At 39.5% G+C, this 13,552-nt stretch overlaps 1 protein-coding gene across 2 annotated transcripts; it reads left to right on the top strand.

The window, feature by feature from the left end:
- Positions 1-897: 897 nt before the first annotated feature.
- Positions 898-13,148, top strand: nol9 (nucleolar protein 9). 2 transcript variants are annotated; one of them, XM_036592049.1, is made up of 13 exons: positions 898-1,068; positions 1,850-2,402; positions 2,532-2,754; positions 3,366-3,496; positions 4,695-4,839; positions 5,406-5,502; positions 5,796-5,893; positions 6,143-6,304; positions 7,252-7,504; positions 8,940-9,054; positions 9,401-9,575; positions 9,759-9,892; positions 12,616-13,148. In XM_036592049.1, the coding sequence occupies exons 2-13, from the start codon at positions 1,887-1,889 to the stop codon at positions 12,742-12,744; spliced, it is 2,178 nt and encodes a 725-aa protein (XP_036447942.1). In that variant the 5' UTR covers positions 898-1,068; positions 1,850-1,886; the 3' UTR covers positions 12,745-13,148. The 2 variants fall into 2 exon arrangements, with proteins under 2 accessions (XP_036447942.1, XP_036447943.1); XM_036592050.1 differs by lacking the exon at positions 898-1,068 and adding an exon at positions 1,106-1,287.
- Positions 13,149-13,552: the final 404 nt, after the last annotated feature.

Genomic DNA, 13,552 nt, shown 5'->3' with positions numbered 1-13,552 from the left:
ATGACGCCTGCATGTTGAAGCCTACAAGGTTGTTGGCCAAACAAAGCTTTGCAACGGAGTTACGTTTTGTTGATGAGAAATTATACACTAAAGCACATCTGGCGTTGCCTAAAGATAAAATAACTAACAGTGTGTTTTATTTTGAACAGAAAGCATAACAGAATGTTTTTAACAGCTTGTTGTTAAAGTCGAGTACAGAGACTTAAACGCGAGAATGCTTTAGTTGTCCATCACGTAGCCTTTTCTGTCGTTCTGATTCAAGTACCGAATCGACTCTACTCAGTAGTTAACTTCCGAACTCCCGAAGCAGCGATTCACTGATTCGTATGTCAAGCCAACTTTATTCTCGTTACGCTCAATTTTAAAGAGATTCAGTTGAGGGAGTGCGCGCTAAGAATTACTATATTGAGGCCACAAGTTATGAGAAAACTTAATTTATGGATTCAGTGAACTAATTCGTGGCCTTAGTATGTTGATTTGCCGTCACACCTTATTGAAAATAGTCACCATTTATCACCTTAGGGGCTCTGTAGTTTTGATTTATGTGGTGAAAGTGTGGGATGCAACAAATAAGACAATGGAAAATTCGTGTCCACATAACACAAAGTACAGTACAAAGTAAAGTACAAAACTACAGAAAGGCAAAAGGGAAGAGGAAGTCAGAGAGACAAGGCAAGCTAAATTAAATACATTGTTCTTGATATGCTACAATGTTTATGTTATCATTTTATAAAGTAAAATTACGAGAGATTGTTATTCAAGTTGAATTGGTGGTCTTTTCCTTATAAAATGAAATTAAACATTCCAGCGATGAAGATGCCACTACAGAGATCGATTCAATTAGATTGGTGAATCGGTTCCACCGGCTGACTGGGACGAACCGATTCAAAAGAACAATTCACGAGTCGAATATCGCTACTAGCGCTAGCCAGCCGCTAGCTGCATTGTTTTAACATTTTGGTTCTCTCCCAGTGTGAACTCAATGGCCCCGTTTAAAGTGCTGTATTAGACTACGTTTTTGCGTAGAAGAGCTTCAGGATACGGGAGCATGACGGTCCGCTACGAACGGTAACGTAGTGTGTCGTTATAACGTGACTAGCCGAGTCTTCTAGTTAGTGTTTGCCCCTCACATGGAGTGAAGCCCTGCCGCTCATTAGACTGTTAGCAGCGGTTGGTGGATAATTCGGAGCACAGCCCGAGAATTAGTTCATATTTAACTTTAATGCTTGTCGGTGCTGCTTTTTGAATGTTCTCTTCAAAACAGAAATAGTGGCTTTTCATACAGAGGTGAGCAGGTAACGTAGCGTGGCTAATGCGCGGTGCTTCAGGCAGCGCTGTGACTTTACAGCCACACACTGATAATAACGAACAACACCTGAAGTGGTTTTCACGAGTATTATACATCAGTCTGGGCTAATTTGAGCTATGTTAATATTTTAAACGTGTTAGCTAAACGATTTAGGCATTAAATAAGATAAAAGCAGTGAAATGCTAGCACAGCTTGTTAGCTCAGTACTAGTACACTGTTTGAGGAGAAGCTGTGTAAACATTACATTCGTCTTACTCATTTACAGCATTTTAGCTCAAGCAAATGAAATCTTATGTTACTTTTGAACTAGTAAAGCTTATTACCATGTTGTTTGGTTGTGAGAGGAAGTGTCACTGTTAATGCTGTATGTTGAAGCTGCAGAACTAACATCAGTGTAACAACCAGTAGGCTAGTGAATCAATAAAGTTATCTTTGGTGGGCAAATCCAGCCTCTGGCTTTTTTTAAGAGAAAGGCTGAAGACGAACATTGGAGTGCTTCTTGTCCATGTAAATGTGTTATTTTTCTGTGTTTCTGTGTAGGTGATCTAGTGCCAATGAAAGTACAGAAGCAGCAGCAATGAAAGTGCATAAAGTCTCCCCTCGTTCCAGAAATGATCAGCGAAAACGCCATCCACCAAGGAACAAGTGGCGTGTTCACAACAAAAAAATTAGCAATGTGGACCCCTCTGGCCTCAGTTCAAGCCCTGCCACAGCAAAACTGGAGCATCAGCTGGCTACTAGGCAAAAGCTCAAGCTGAAACGGTTGCAGAAGGTGTACACCAAGGCGCAAGACTTGACACTTGAGGACAATCATTCAGTTCGGGCCAAAGGCAAGGTCTCCGCTCCTGTTACCTTCCCTCACGTCCACACTAATGGTGGGACAGAGGTGGAGGCCGGTGGCGATTCGGAAGACTCTCAGGAGTGGCGCTCCTATGCCAAGAGTGTTCTTCAGAATGGTATGGAGCGAGGAGGAGGTCGAGAAAGTTCAGCCCCAGCGGCTTCAGAACAGTTGGAGGACGAGGAGTTGCCGGGATACCATGCCCAGCATGATCATGTCCAGAACCACACAGTGTTGGTCTTGCAGCAAGGCCAGGTAAAACAGAGTCTTGGTCATTCTTAAAGTTCTAAATGGTCCAGCTCATAATCACCATTTGTGTGTCCTGGTTGTACTCTGAGTGGTGCTGCTATTGAGGCTTCAACCTTTGTGATCTTACATTTGCAGTCCCTGTGCTTCCGAGGGAGGTGCTTGCTCACATGCCTCAGCGGTCGTGTGGAGGTGCTGGGCTTCACTATAGAGCAGGGCCAGCAACCTTACCCACTCTTCTCCCCCTCATCCCATTGCCCCCTCACCATCACAGCCTTAGGGGACTGCACACCGTCCACCAAGAACAAGAAAGAATGCCGCTTGGAGGCCAAGGCCATTGTCCGCAAGTACCTTTCCTCAGGTGAGCGCTTTGCCACCATGGTAAATGATTGGGCTGCAAGTAATCTAACTCTTCTTTGATGACACATTTATATTCATATTTGTGGTCCCCCTTGCTGAGCTGATCTGTCTGGCATCATGGATGCTGTTCCGTTGTCTGAATTCAGCTATGTGATTAACGCTGCTTGCAACAGTGTTACAGATGAAATGGATTGAAACGTATCTTTTTGCTCACCAAAGTGCCGCTAAAGTTACTTAGCCATGCTGTAAGTTAATTAGTAGCAATTAGCCAGCTAGCTAACATCCTTTTATGCAAGAAGTTGCGGCAGTCCCAGAGCTGTTTCATTGCAAGGGAGTCTTCAGTAGCTAGAATCAAAGTAAGATAAACAGAGACCTCGTTTGTGATTTATTATATATAGTGATATTCAATATAATTGCAGTCACAGGTAACTTGTTCTGTAGTGTCGTGCAGTATATTGGAATAAACAGCTTGTCCATGTTAAGAACATTATAGCACTTTTTTTATTAAAGCAACAGTAACATTTTTTTTCATAATCTTCGTCATCAGCTAATCATTGTAGCCGTAATAAAAGATTATGCAGGTTGATGTGTGACTTTCTTGTTGCATTGCAGAGCCTCGGAAGAGGTTGCTAAGCGAGGTGGACTCAGACTCGTGTGTGCTGCTGCTGCAACCGCTGGACACGCCGCTCACACGTTTCCTCGGCAGCTTCAGTGAGCTCAGCCCACTCTTTGACGTCAACTCGGTTAGTGAGCTCTGCTGCTCTTCACACACAGTCTTACTAATAAATATTAAGTGTGACCAAGAAATAAATAGATAAATTTTGCTTTTTCAGTTTTGCACTAGAGGCTAAGAGGCAAATGTTGCTAACAAAGCATCATGTTTTGAGTCTAAACCAAATCTGATTCGAAACACAATATCAAGTTAAAATGAGTCCAACAAAACAGTGCCCAAACTGACACGTAGCAATCAATCACCTAAAGCACTAAATAAAGCCTTATAGCACAGCACAAGTTACCATGTAGTAACAGTCATAGCTGTATCACAGATAAATAAAATATAGTACAATGTAGACACATTTGGATAATGATAACCCAACCATTAGCTATGCTAGTTATCTTGGATCTCTTTCAACATCAGTCTCTTAAACACAGTGACCGCAGGTATCACGTCCGAGGCTAATCTGAGGAGCTTAGCAAACATACAGAGAGACCAAAGATTACATATAAGAATAAAACCAAACATAAAATCAGGTGGTAATGTACACAGTAGGACAACAGTCTCTCTACAGCCTATTTTACAAAGACAGTTTAAAAAGTCATCGTATTAATGTTTATACTTCGCAATTACATTCATTCTAATAGAGTAAAGTTGGCAAATACGGACTTCTGGTAAGAAATGTCAACATCCGCTTTGCTAGCCTACGTGTCTCCACCCATATTGGGGAAGTGGTTGTGAATGTGATTGTATGTGTTTTAAAATGAGCTAAAATCGTACCGTCTATTCCTGGAATTTGCCAAGGTGGAATGTTAAAACTGACCTACGTCTTGTGTCCAAGTTCCCTCTTCTCGATGTGAGCAGAGCCTCCTTCACTGCCATCTTGAGTCATTTGTTCATTTGTGCGGCAGTATACGCTAGGCTCACGTGACATGGTATCTGTTGGTATCAGTGAATTTTTAGGAGTATGAATAAATGAGCACGCCATCCCTCTGTTTTTGTATATTATATAAAATAAAGTGTGTGTGTGTGTGTGTGTGTGTATATGAGAGAGAGAGAGAGAGAGAGAGAGTATATATACAAACTGTATTATGGCTGTAGCTGTGGCCAGAAGGCATTGATGTTCATACAGACTTTAACTCATGGGTTAAATGACGAGTGTCTATATCACTTGACATTGAAACTTGGGTTGTGTGTCTGTGTATGGATGTGTGTGTGTTTTACAGAAAGAGTTGCGCTCTCAGGCCGCTGTATACGACCCTGCCCTCTCAGCCGTGGGTGTTACAGCTCTGCGGGGGCCGTGTAGTCGAGGCCTGGTCGTGTCCCCGAGTTACAGAGAGGCTCTCGGCAACCTACTCAGTGCCTGGGAAGGTATACACTATACACGTACACTACCACGTAAAAAATAGAGTTTTCAATAATATAAAACCAATTTGTTGAAGATACATGTACAAAATTGGTCCGTTATGATGCTACAATGATACAACTTCTTTGTAAAAAAGAACTACTACATTTACAACTAATTTGTAAAAAGCAGTAAAAAAAAATTTCAAAATATGCCCAGAATGAGGAACAGAGCTGTAGATGAGTCCATGACTGAGAAAGCTATGTAACATTGAGAATTAATTATCAGCTAGAATGCCTTGTGTTTGAAAAGTGGTGATCAAGTCTTGAGGCAGGTAACAAATAATTACAGTATGTTACTGTTAATAGCTTATTGATGTTTCCAAGAAACTTCAACATCAATTTAAACTGCCTTAATCTTTTGAACAGTAGCATGTCATGTTTTTCATTTATCTCTTAAAGGTGCTTTATCTTTAGTGCTGCTTTTCTCATTGATGAGGATGACAGAGCCACGGTGTTAATTGCTTTTCCATTTGAAAAATTCATACCTACTATAATACATCTGAACTGTTATTTTTCTTGTTTTTCTGCAGGGGATTTTGACCGCTGTCCCATTGTTCTTGTGTGTGGGGCCAAAAATTCTGGCAAGTCAACCTTCAACCGACATCTCATCAACAGCCTACTCAACCAGTGAGTGCCAGCATTATACAGTTCTATTTGTAAAATACACCATTGAGCGTGTTTGTGTGAAATGGAGCGCAGAATGTCTAATGAATAGAAACTCATAACGCATCCCATAATAAGAATTTGTTGTAGAAGGGTGCAGTGATTATGATCCAGACTTTTTTTTGTTGGAGAATAAAACACAATATGTGGATGGGCTTGTTGGTTCTCTGCTTTTATATCTGTTTTAATAGGCACATGTATTTGTGTGTGTGTGTGTGTGTGTGTGTGTGTGTGTGTGTGTGTGTGTGCGCGCGCAGCACTGCAAGCGTAGAATATCTGGAGTGTGACCTTGGACAGACTGAATTCACTCCTCCTGGATGTCTTTCTTTAAGCACAGTGACTGAGCCATTGCTGGGTAAGTACAAGCAGTACACATCCACAGCTGAAGGGAAAGAAACATGAGTAATACTGTACCTGTAGCCTCTGATATCAGACCCAATAACATGGGCTTTGATGTTTGATTTCCAGCAGGGTTTACCCTGATTGGACTTTGTAAAGCCAATTAAACCATTCATTTGTTTATAACGTTTTATCTTACTATTAACTGAGTCCAGTTTCAATCCAGAAGCCAGTGACTGTTTGACCATCCCCCCCCCTTCCTCAGGTCCTCCCTTCACGCACCAGCGAGAGCCAGACCACATGGTTTTCTATGGACAGGCTGATTGCCAGGCTGACCTGGACAGATACCTGGACTCCCTCAAAACCTTATGGAGGCACTACAGCGGAGAAAATCCCATCATCATTAACACCATGGGCTGGGTCAAAGGTCAGGCACTTTGCTAAACTAACATCCATGTAATAAATGTTAATGACAATTATGGGTTAGCCAGTTTTGTATGTGGGAGGGAATTCAGCTTGAAAGTGCTAGAAAAGGTACGTTTCCACTTAGGAAATATATTGCTTTATTGATGAGCAGTTGGGTATGCAACAGCAGTGGAGTTGAAAATGATTTAAAGGGCCCAGATCCCTACATTTTATTTTTATTTTTATTTATATTTCTTTTCCCCCTGAGGTCCACTTGTAATTTTTGGTTGGTTTTAGGTACCAAAAATAGTCATCATTCATTTTTACATGACTCTTTTCCATCCTCTTGCGATCCCTTAGAATTAACCTGTTTGCCTTTAAGATTGATCCATGTAAACAAGCTCTACTTTGATTGGCTGTCCTGTATTGTGCCTCCTTTAAAAAGTAGTCCTGAAACACTCCTTATACTTTGGCATGAATGGTCGGGGCTAACCCGCTGGAAGCATAATAGGTGAACATACGTAAATGTGTTGTTTTTCGTGACATAACAAAAACAGTAAATTCAAAACAGGGTGTTTTTGCAGCTTAGTTTCCATATATGGACGGTAAGGACATTTAATTCAAGTTAAATATATATGTGTCTTGCTTCACTAAAGGTTATGGCCTTATTATGTTCATGAAAACTCCTTGGATTGCATGTTATAACAAAATAGACCACTGTTAGCGCTACCATTAATGTTTCCCTTCACAATTTGTGCCACAGCTGGTAGTGAACCTTTGACTGGCCAGGTTATATTTGCCTGTAGAATTAGTGATCTCAACAAATCAGTTGCAATAAAATGCTAACTTTATGGCCAAATCTGTTTTATAAAGGATATTTGTCACCTTTGTTCTCTTAAATTAATTATTTTTAGTCTCTATGCAGTGTAGCAGTTATCCTGTCCTGAGAACCAGTGTTTTCTTCTATAGGCCATGGCTTCCAGTTGCTGGTGGACCTCATCCGCTTCTTCTCAGTCACCCACTTAGTACAGCTGAGCTATGGGGACACACCCCAGTGCCACAGTCTTACCCCTGAGTTCCTACGATCTGCCCAGGGTTGGCAAACACATCCCCCATCCCAGCCTTCTCTCACAGAGGAGCCAGTCAGTCACCTCTCTGCGAGGAGTCATGTGCTTCTCAGCGTCCACTCAGAGTTTGAAGGGGCCGGCACCTCTGGTGAAATGTAAGCTGTAATCTGTGCTTTGATCTTAACTCATGTAAAAGCAATACGTTATTATATATTTGCAGATGTATGTAAAGATGAGTGTCAAAGTCATTGAAGACCACAGCATTGCTGGGTTTGGTGTTCTTCATTCTCTAACAGTAATCTAGTTCATCTCATGAACACATTTATAACTGACTGTATAGTTGGAGTGTAAAATCAGCAGATGAATACCTCCAGGCACCCCTGGTGTAGATTTTGACTGCTGTGAAGAGACGATTTCCTATTGCCTAGTTCTCCAAATCTAATCATGGAGAGGCAGTATTTCCAAGTCCTGTTGCACCTGCCTAAGCAGTGCAGTTGATAATCAGGGGGTACACATGAAGCGATCCTCAATGAATAGGATTGAACGGAGCTAAATAGCTAAAATAATTAAATCAGTTATTTCTGGTCATTGCAGTAATTAGCTTTTGATTCTACTGTATCAAAACATTAATTAAAAACATGAATCTTTGTTTTCAGCAATGGGTTATTGGGTGGCAAGAGCTTAGCACTGCTGCCACTGATGGCTAATTGGTTGGCCTATTGACCTAAATATAGTCATTAGGTATTTTAAGATGTTTTATTTAGTATTTCACATTTTTGGGAGCATCAGTTAGTAAATGTAAAGTTATTGAATGTATGTAATCACAGTTTTATTTATCAGTCATATGCAAAAATTTGGGCACCCTTGGTCAGCATGTTGTTTTTCTTTTTGTTGTTGTTTTGTTTTGCTTTGATTGAGTGAAGAAAACTTAACACATCCTCTACAAGGAACACAATTCTGCCCATATTGATGTGCAAATTCACACAAACATAATGTGGCTTGTGCAAAAGTAAAGTAGTTTTTCCCTGATATGGTAAAATAGGTAGCAAATAAATAGAAAGTGTACACTAAAATTTGCAGAAAAATTACATATTTAAATCTGTTCTCTGTAGTGGATGTGTTAACTGAGAAAATCAACAGAACGTGTAATTTGTAATTTCTGAATTTTACATATGACTGTATTTATAGTAATTTTTTGATAAGTCATCTCTTACCACTTTGCAAATACCAGGTGTTCTGGATATTAATTTTATCATAACTTCATTCTCAGTGTTTTACAGTTTTATCAATTATGATGGAATCATTCATAGCCCCGTTCATTGTGGACGCATCTAACTTTTAACAACTTTGTACTGTTAACATGTTTTCAACAGAATTTTTTTTTTTTTTTAAATAAAGGAAATTTAATTTTGTATAATTTAACCACATTTGTGCAAAGGCTACTGAGGCCCAATTCATTTTGGATCTCTGCTGTCAGTGCTCTCTAGTTAAAATTAAAACCTTGAGGGATTCAGAGAGTGAGGGTCATCAGTATACAAAGATTTTGTTGCAATGGCCATAAATTAGTTTTCCCCTATGTGTTTCCTGCAGGCGTCACCAACGTAGTAACGAGCTTCGGGACCTGGCACTGCTTGGGTATTTCAGCCAGCTGCAATCTGCGGAACCAGGCCCCATTCGCCCCCTCCACTGCTTCACTCCCTACCAGGTAAAGTATGGGTGCTATAACTAGACATGAGCATAGCTGATGTCCTCAAGGCACTTTCGGGTTGTTTGCCTATGTTTTTCATAGAGGGTTTAGTGCAGAGAGATCAAACGCTAGTCCTGGAGAACAAGGCATTACTGTTTTGTTTTCTCTGCTTGAATATGCATAATGTATTCCCCATGCTTAACTAGACCAGCTACAAGTTTAAGCTTTATTAATATAATGTTGAAAAGTCATGAAAATATAATTATTTGTCTTTTAGCACTTCTTACACCTGCATGAATGTTGCTTGTTATTCTTCTCTTCACTCATCATTCTCTCTGTGCCTCGTTTGTTCTCCCTCCTGCAGGTGCCTCACTCAGCTGTAGCTATAGGAGTTACACACTGTGAGGTGGCGCCAAACCACATGCTGTACGCAGCCAATGCCAGTCTTGTGGGACTCTGCTGTCTGGGAGAAAAAGTGTCAGGAAGAGGAGGCCCTGTGCTGCTCTCCCAGATACCCATCTGCCAGTGCGTGGGCTTAGGTGAGTGCACCATATTTCCTGTTTCATATCTGGCATAGGAAAGGCATCACAGATTGATTGGAAAATCCAGTGCATCCAGATTAACAGGTTAAAAAAAAAGTACTGATGCATTCCGTCTTAAACGTAGCTTAAGATTGAAGTATGATTTTTTTTTGTTCTTTTATTTTTCCCCATTTGTTAAAGGTGTCCTTAGAGGGGTGGACATGGCACGAGGGCTTTACTTCTTGGTTACTCCAGTACCCCCTGCGGCCCTGAGGCAGGTGAACTGTCTGTTGCTCGGGGAAGTCAATCTGCCTAAAATACTCTTCACCGTGCAGGTAAGGGTCAGGATTTTAAACTGACATTCATTTGCAATTACAAGCGCACTGGCTCTCCTCTGATTCTGATATCTGCACTGGGGATGCAACTTGTGGCAAATTCTTTTCACAGATAATCGTCCGTTGTAAGTCAGCAATTAATCATTAACCGACAAGCCTAAAATCAAGGTTGCAACCCATCAAAGTATCATTTATAAAAAAAAGAAACTAAAAAAGATCTAAAAGCTGATTAGCTGAGGCCAAGTAAAATACTTTCATATTTGCACACAGCAGTTCTGTATTAATGCACAGAGATATTGAAAAGTGTTTCTTATATGAACCATGGAATGTAGTACTGATAGGTGGGGCCACACATAAGCTTCTGTATGAAGTAAACAGGCCACACAAACAGGTCCTTTTTTTGTACGGTTAGATTTTTATCATGACTATCCCTAAAAAACAGTAAGTGTGGAGCAGTCACATCAGTCTGTTACCGATGCAGTGTATTAAATTGAAAGATCTCTGATTTCTAGTACTTTCATTTAGGGCTGCACAATATGGACAATGAATATGATGTTCGATAAAGCTGTTGGATTTAATGATGAGAAGTAGTATTTACTATTTATGATATATATTCTGCATATACCTGCAACAAATATACAATAATAAAACAAATATATTTAGTTCCTTGAAAGGCTTCTCATGGTGATGTAGGTTTGTGAAATGTGAAATTTTTCAAAATGGTCCAACCAAAAGTTATTACCAAAAGAGTATAACACACCACAGTGCATTTCTGTGATCTTTCTGAACACTCCTTTGTTGAGTACTGCTGGAAAATTTTGTTTTTCATGCAGTTCTCATGCTATTCAATGACTTCTGTTAGATGCACTCTTCTGTAATTGGGGGGGGGAAAGCAAAGGATGATGTTTTTGATTTGTTCTTGTTTGTTGTTTGTAGTGCACCCTTAGTAATCAGTACAAAACTGGCTTCAGCAAATTGCCTGTTTTATTAATTGTGAAGATGACGACACCAGTTCAGGATGTTCTCTTCTTTAGTCTAGAAGCAAGTGACAGTTTTATAGTTTGCCTTCATCTTTTATTCTGTTTCATTGCCCAAATCTATAAGGTGTAATGTTTATGTATTACATGGTGTATAGTAGTACGTAGTAGAGCTAGGCAATATGATATGTATTGTTATTGTGAAAATATCTTGAAGCATCATGACACATTTTTATCACAGTGTAGTGTCGGTTCGCCATAGTGTAGTTGAAACTTAAAAAAAATGACAGACCTGAAAGGTAAAACCAAAAAAGACCTTAGGTTGATTTTCAAGTTTGAGGAAGGATGTAATGATGATGGAAGGATGTAATGTAATCAAATTGAATCCTCAGCACCTCAAGCTGAAAATCAGCAAAGAGATGATTCATATCTCCAGCATTATATAATATAATAAATTATGAAAAAAATTATTAAAGGTGTTTTAATAAGAGGATGAAGACATTGAAATAGGAAAAAAAAACTCTCTTTTATGAGTTACCTGCCATGTGTTTGCATGTAATGTAGTGCACAGAGAAGTTTAACTAAACCTAGATGGCTTAAACAGAAAATAAAATGTTTTTTAAAAAATGCTCAGTACATGTAGGGAGAGATAACAGAGAAAGTGAAGTGGGGGAGGAGTGTAAGTACCCACAGGTGCCCTCTTTACTAGTATAAGCTTGAGCAAGACAGTTATAGCTTTATGCAAATTATGTGTAAGTGATGCTTAAAGTGCTTAGTTACAGTAGTTTCTAGGATTGTGACTATGCACAATATCATTGGTTCAAGTTAGTCAACAAAGATAAGTTTCAAGTGGATCTGTGAATCTATGTGCTGTGGTCACTGTTATTCAGGTTTAAAGGATCTGAAATGGCCTCGTATGGCATTTTCGTAGGGTTGGGTTGAGGTGTGTAGACCAGCGCTAACCAGTGGTTGTCTGTGAAACAGTAACTTTTTCAAGCAAGACTTACAAACAGAAGCTAAGTTTCCATTGATGTTCTGCACAGATTGCAGGAATAAAATTAACCGTATACACATTTTTTCCCATCAAAGTGACTTTGATGACATTTTTGTTTCCTACTGAATTTCTAATTATTAGTTTTTATTTTGGGATTTTATTATTTTTATTTTTAACCCAACCCCACTTTAATTTCCAGCCATAGAGCTCTTGAGGTTTCCGTTTAGGAAGACTGCAGTGGCAGTAATTCTTTTAAAAGCTAAAAACTCTCATCTCTTTGTCTCCATTTTTTTGCTAAACAGAGAAAATATGCTGAGCGTCTGTTCCCATAGCCTGTGTCGTCAGACTTTTTAAAACATAATATTTATGATTGTATGTAATTATGTGACCCGCATCATGAGCACAGTTTGAGTACAGTTGCCAACGCTGCAGTGCCTGAGAGACTTATACCAGCGCAACACATGCTACCATGCCACTATTTTATCACTCCATCTCTGCTATGCTGAGAGTGGTCCACCACCCAGACAGTATCTGGTCAGTGGTGGCCCTTTTCTGTTGATTGATGGGTTAGAGGGAGGTTGAGTTGTGCAGCAAAAGATGGGCTACAATCAGTAATTGTAAACCTACAAAGTACACGTGTATGGTAGGTTTACCTTTTAATAGTGTAATTTTGTCGGAATTAATAGGATTTTCACTGCCTTTGCTACCGTGCACCTGTTTGTGTAAGTACTTACTTTCTTTTTCTCTTTCAGCATGGAGTTGAAATGGAGCTTCCGTACGTCACCACAGACTACAGCTTTGAAATCGCAGGAGCAGGAAAACTCCACGTTTTTAAAAGACGGACGAGATCCTGTTTTGTAAATGCTAAAACAAATAACTAAAGTCTTTGTGTCTGGACTACGCTTTCAGCGAATGACATTTGTATCCTTGTATTTGTTTTATATTCTGAATAAAGAGGCAACAGCTGCTGTTGAATGTACAGAACAACAGGCATTTTGGCTCTTGAAACTCTGTGCCATCTAAAGCGATGGTGTATGATGAGAACTGTTTCTATAATTTGATCAGACAACTCCTTGCCATAAAAGTATTTGGAACACAACCTTGGTTAAACGTATTTTATTAATTGCTGCATCGTATAATTCGGTTGACATTTGTGTTACTTTTTTTTTTTTAAATGTTATTAGTTGTAGGTTTGCATACTGTAAGTTTTTTGTCAGTTTGTTTCAGGTGACATTCCCAGGCTGTACAGATTGTAAGATATTAAAATTGGTTTCATTTTTCGCCAGACTTCTTTTCAGTAACTTCTTCCACAGTTATGAAAAAGTCTACACTTTAAATTAAATGTATTATATAAGTCGAGAACATTTGCGCCCAAATATGCCAGGTTAACAAACTGATAAACTGGCACAAAATTATCTGTAAATATTGTTATTATTCGAGTTTGAGGGTCGACATGTCACAGCAACTAAACATTTAAGTAAAATTAGTAAAGAAAAATACTTCCACACGTTCACACATGCCTCATACAGCAATTCATTGTGTTGGAAAATTAATAATTGTTCCCAGCTTGGAATGATTGAGACAAGCAGTGTAGGTAAGAGTGGTACAAGTGTTTCATGTTAAAATGTTAGCGTCTAAATGAGCTTAAAGCATCTGTGTCTTGTTTACTTTGACAAACCTGTATCTGTA

This window comes from Colossoma macropomum, unplaced genomic scaffold (assembly GCF_904425465.1).
Source record: "Colossoma macropomum unplaced genomic scaffold, Colossoma_macropomum, whole genome shotgun sequence".
In the NCBI taxonomy this organism is placed as follows: domain Eukaryota; kingdom Metazoa; phylum Chordata; class Actinopteri; order Characiformes; family Serrasalmidae; genus Colossoma; species Colossoma macropomum.
This window is presented reverse-complemented; position numbering and strand designations above follow the sequence as displayed.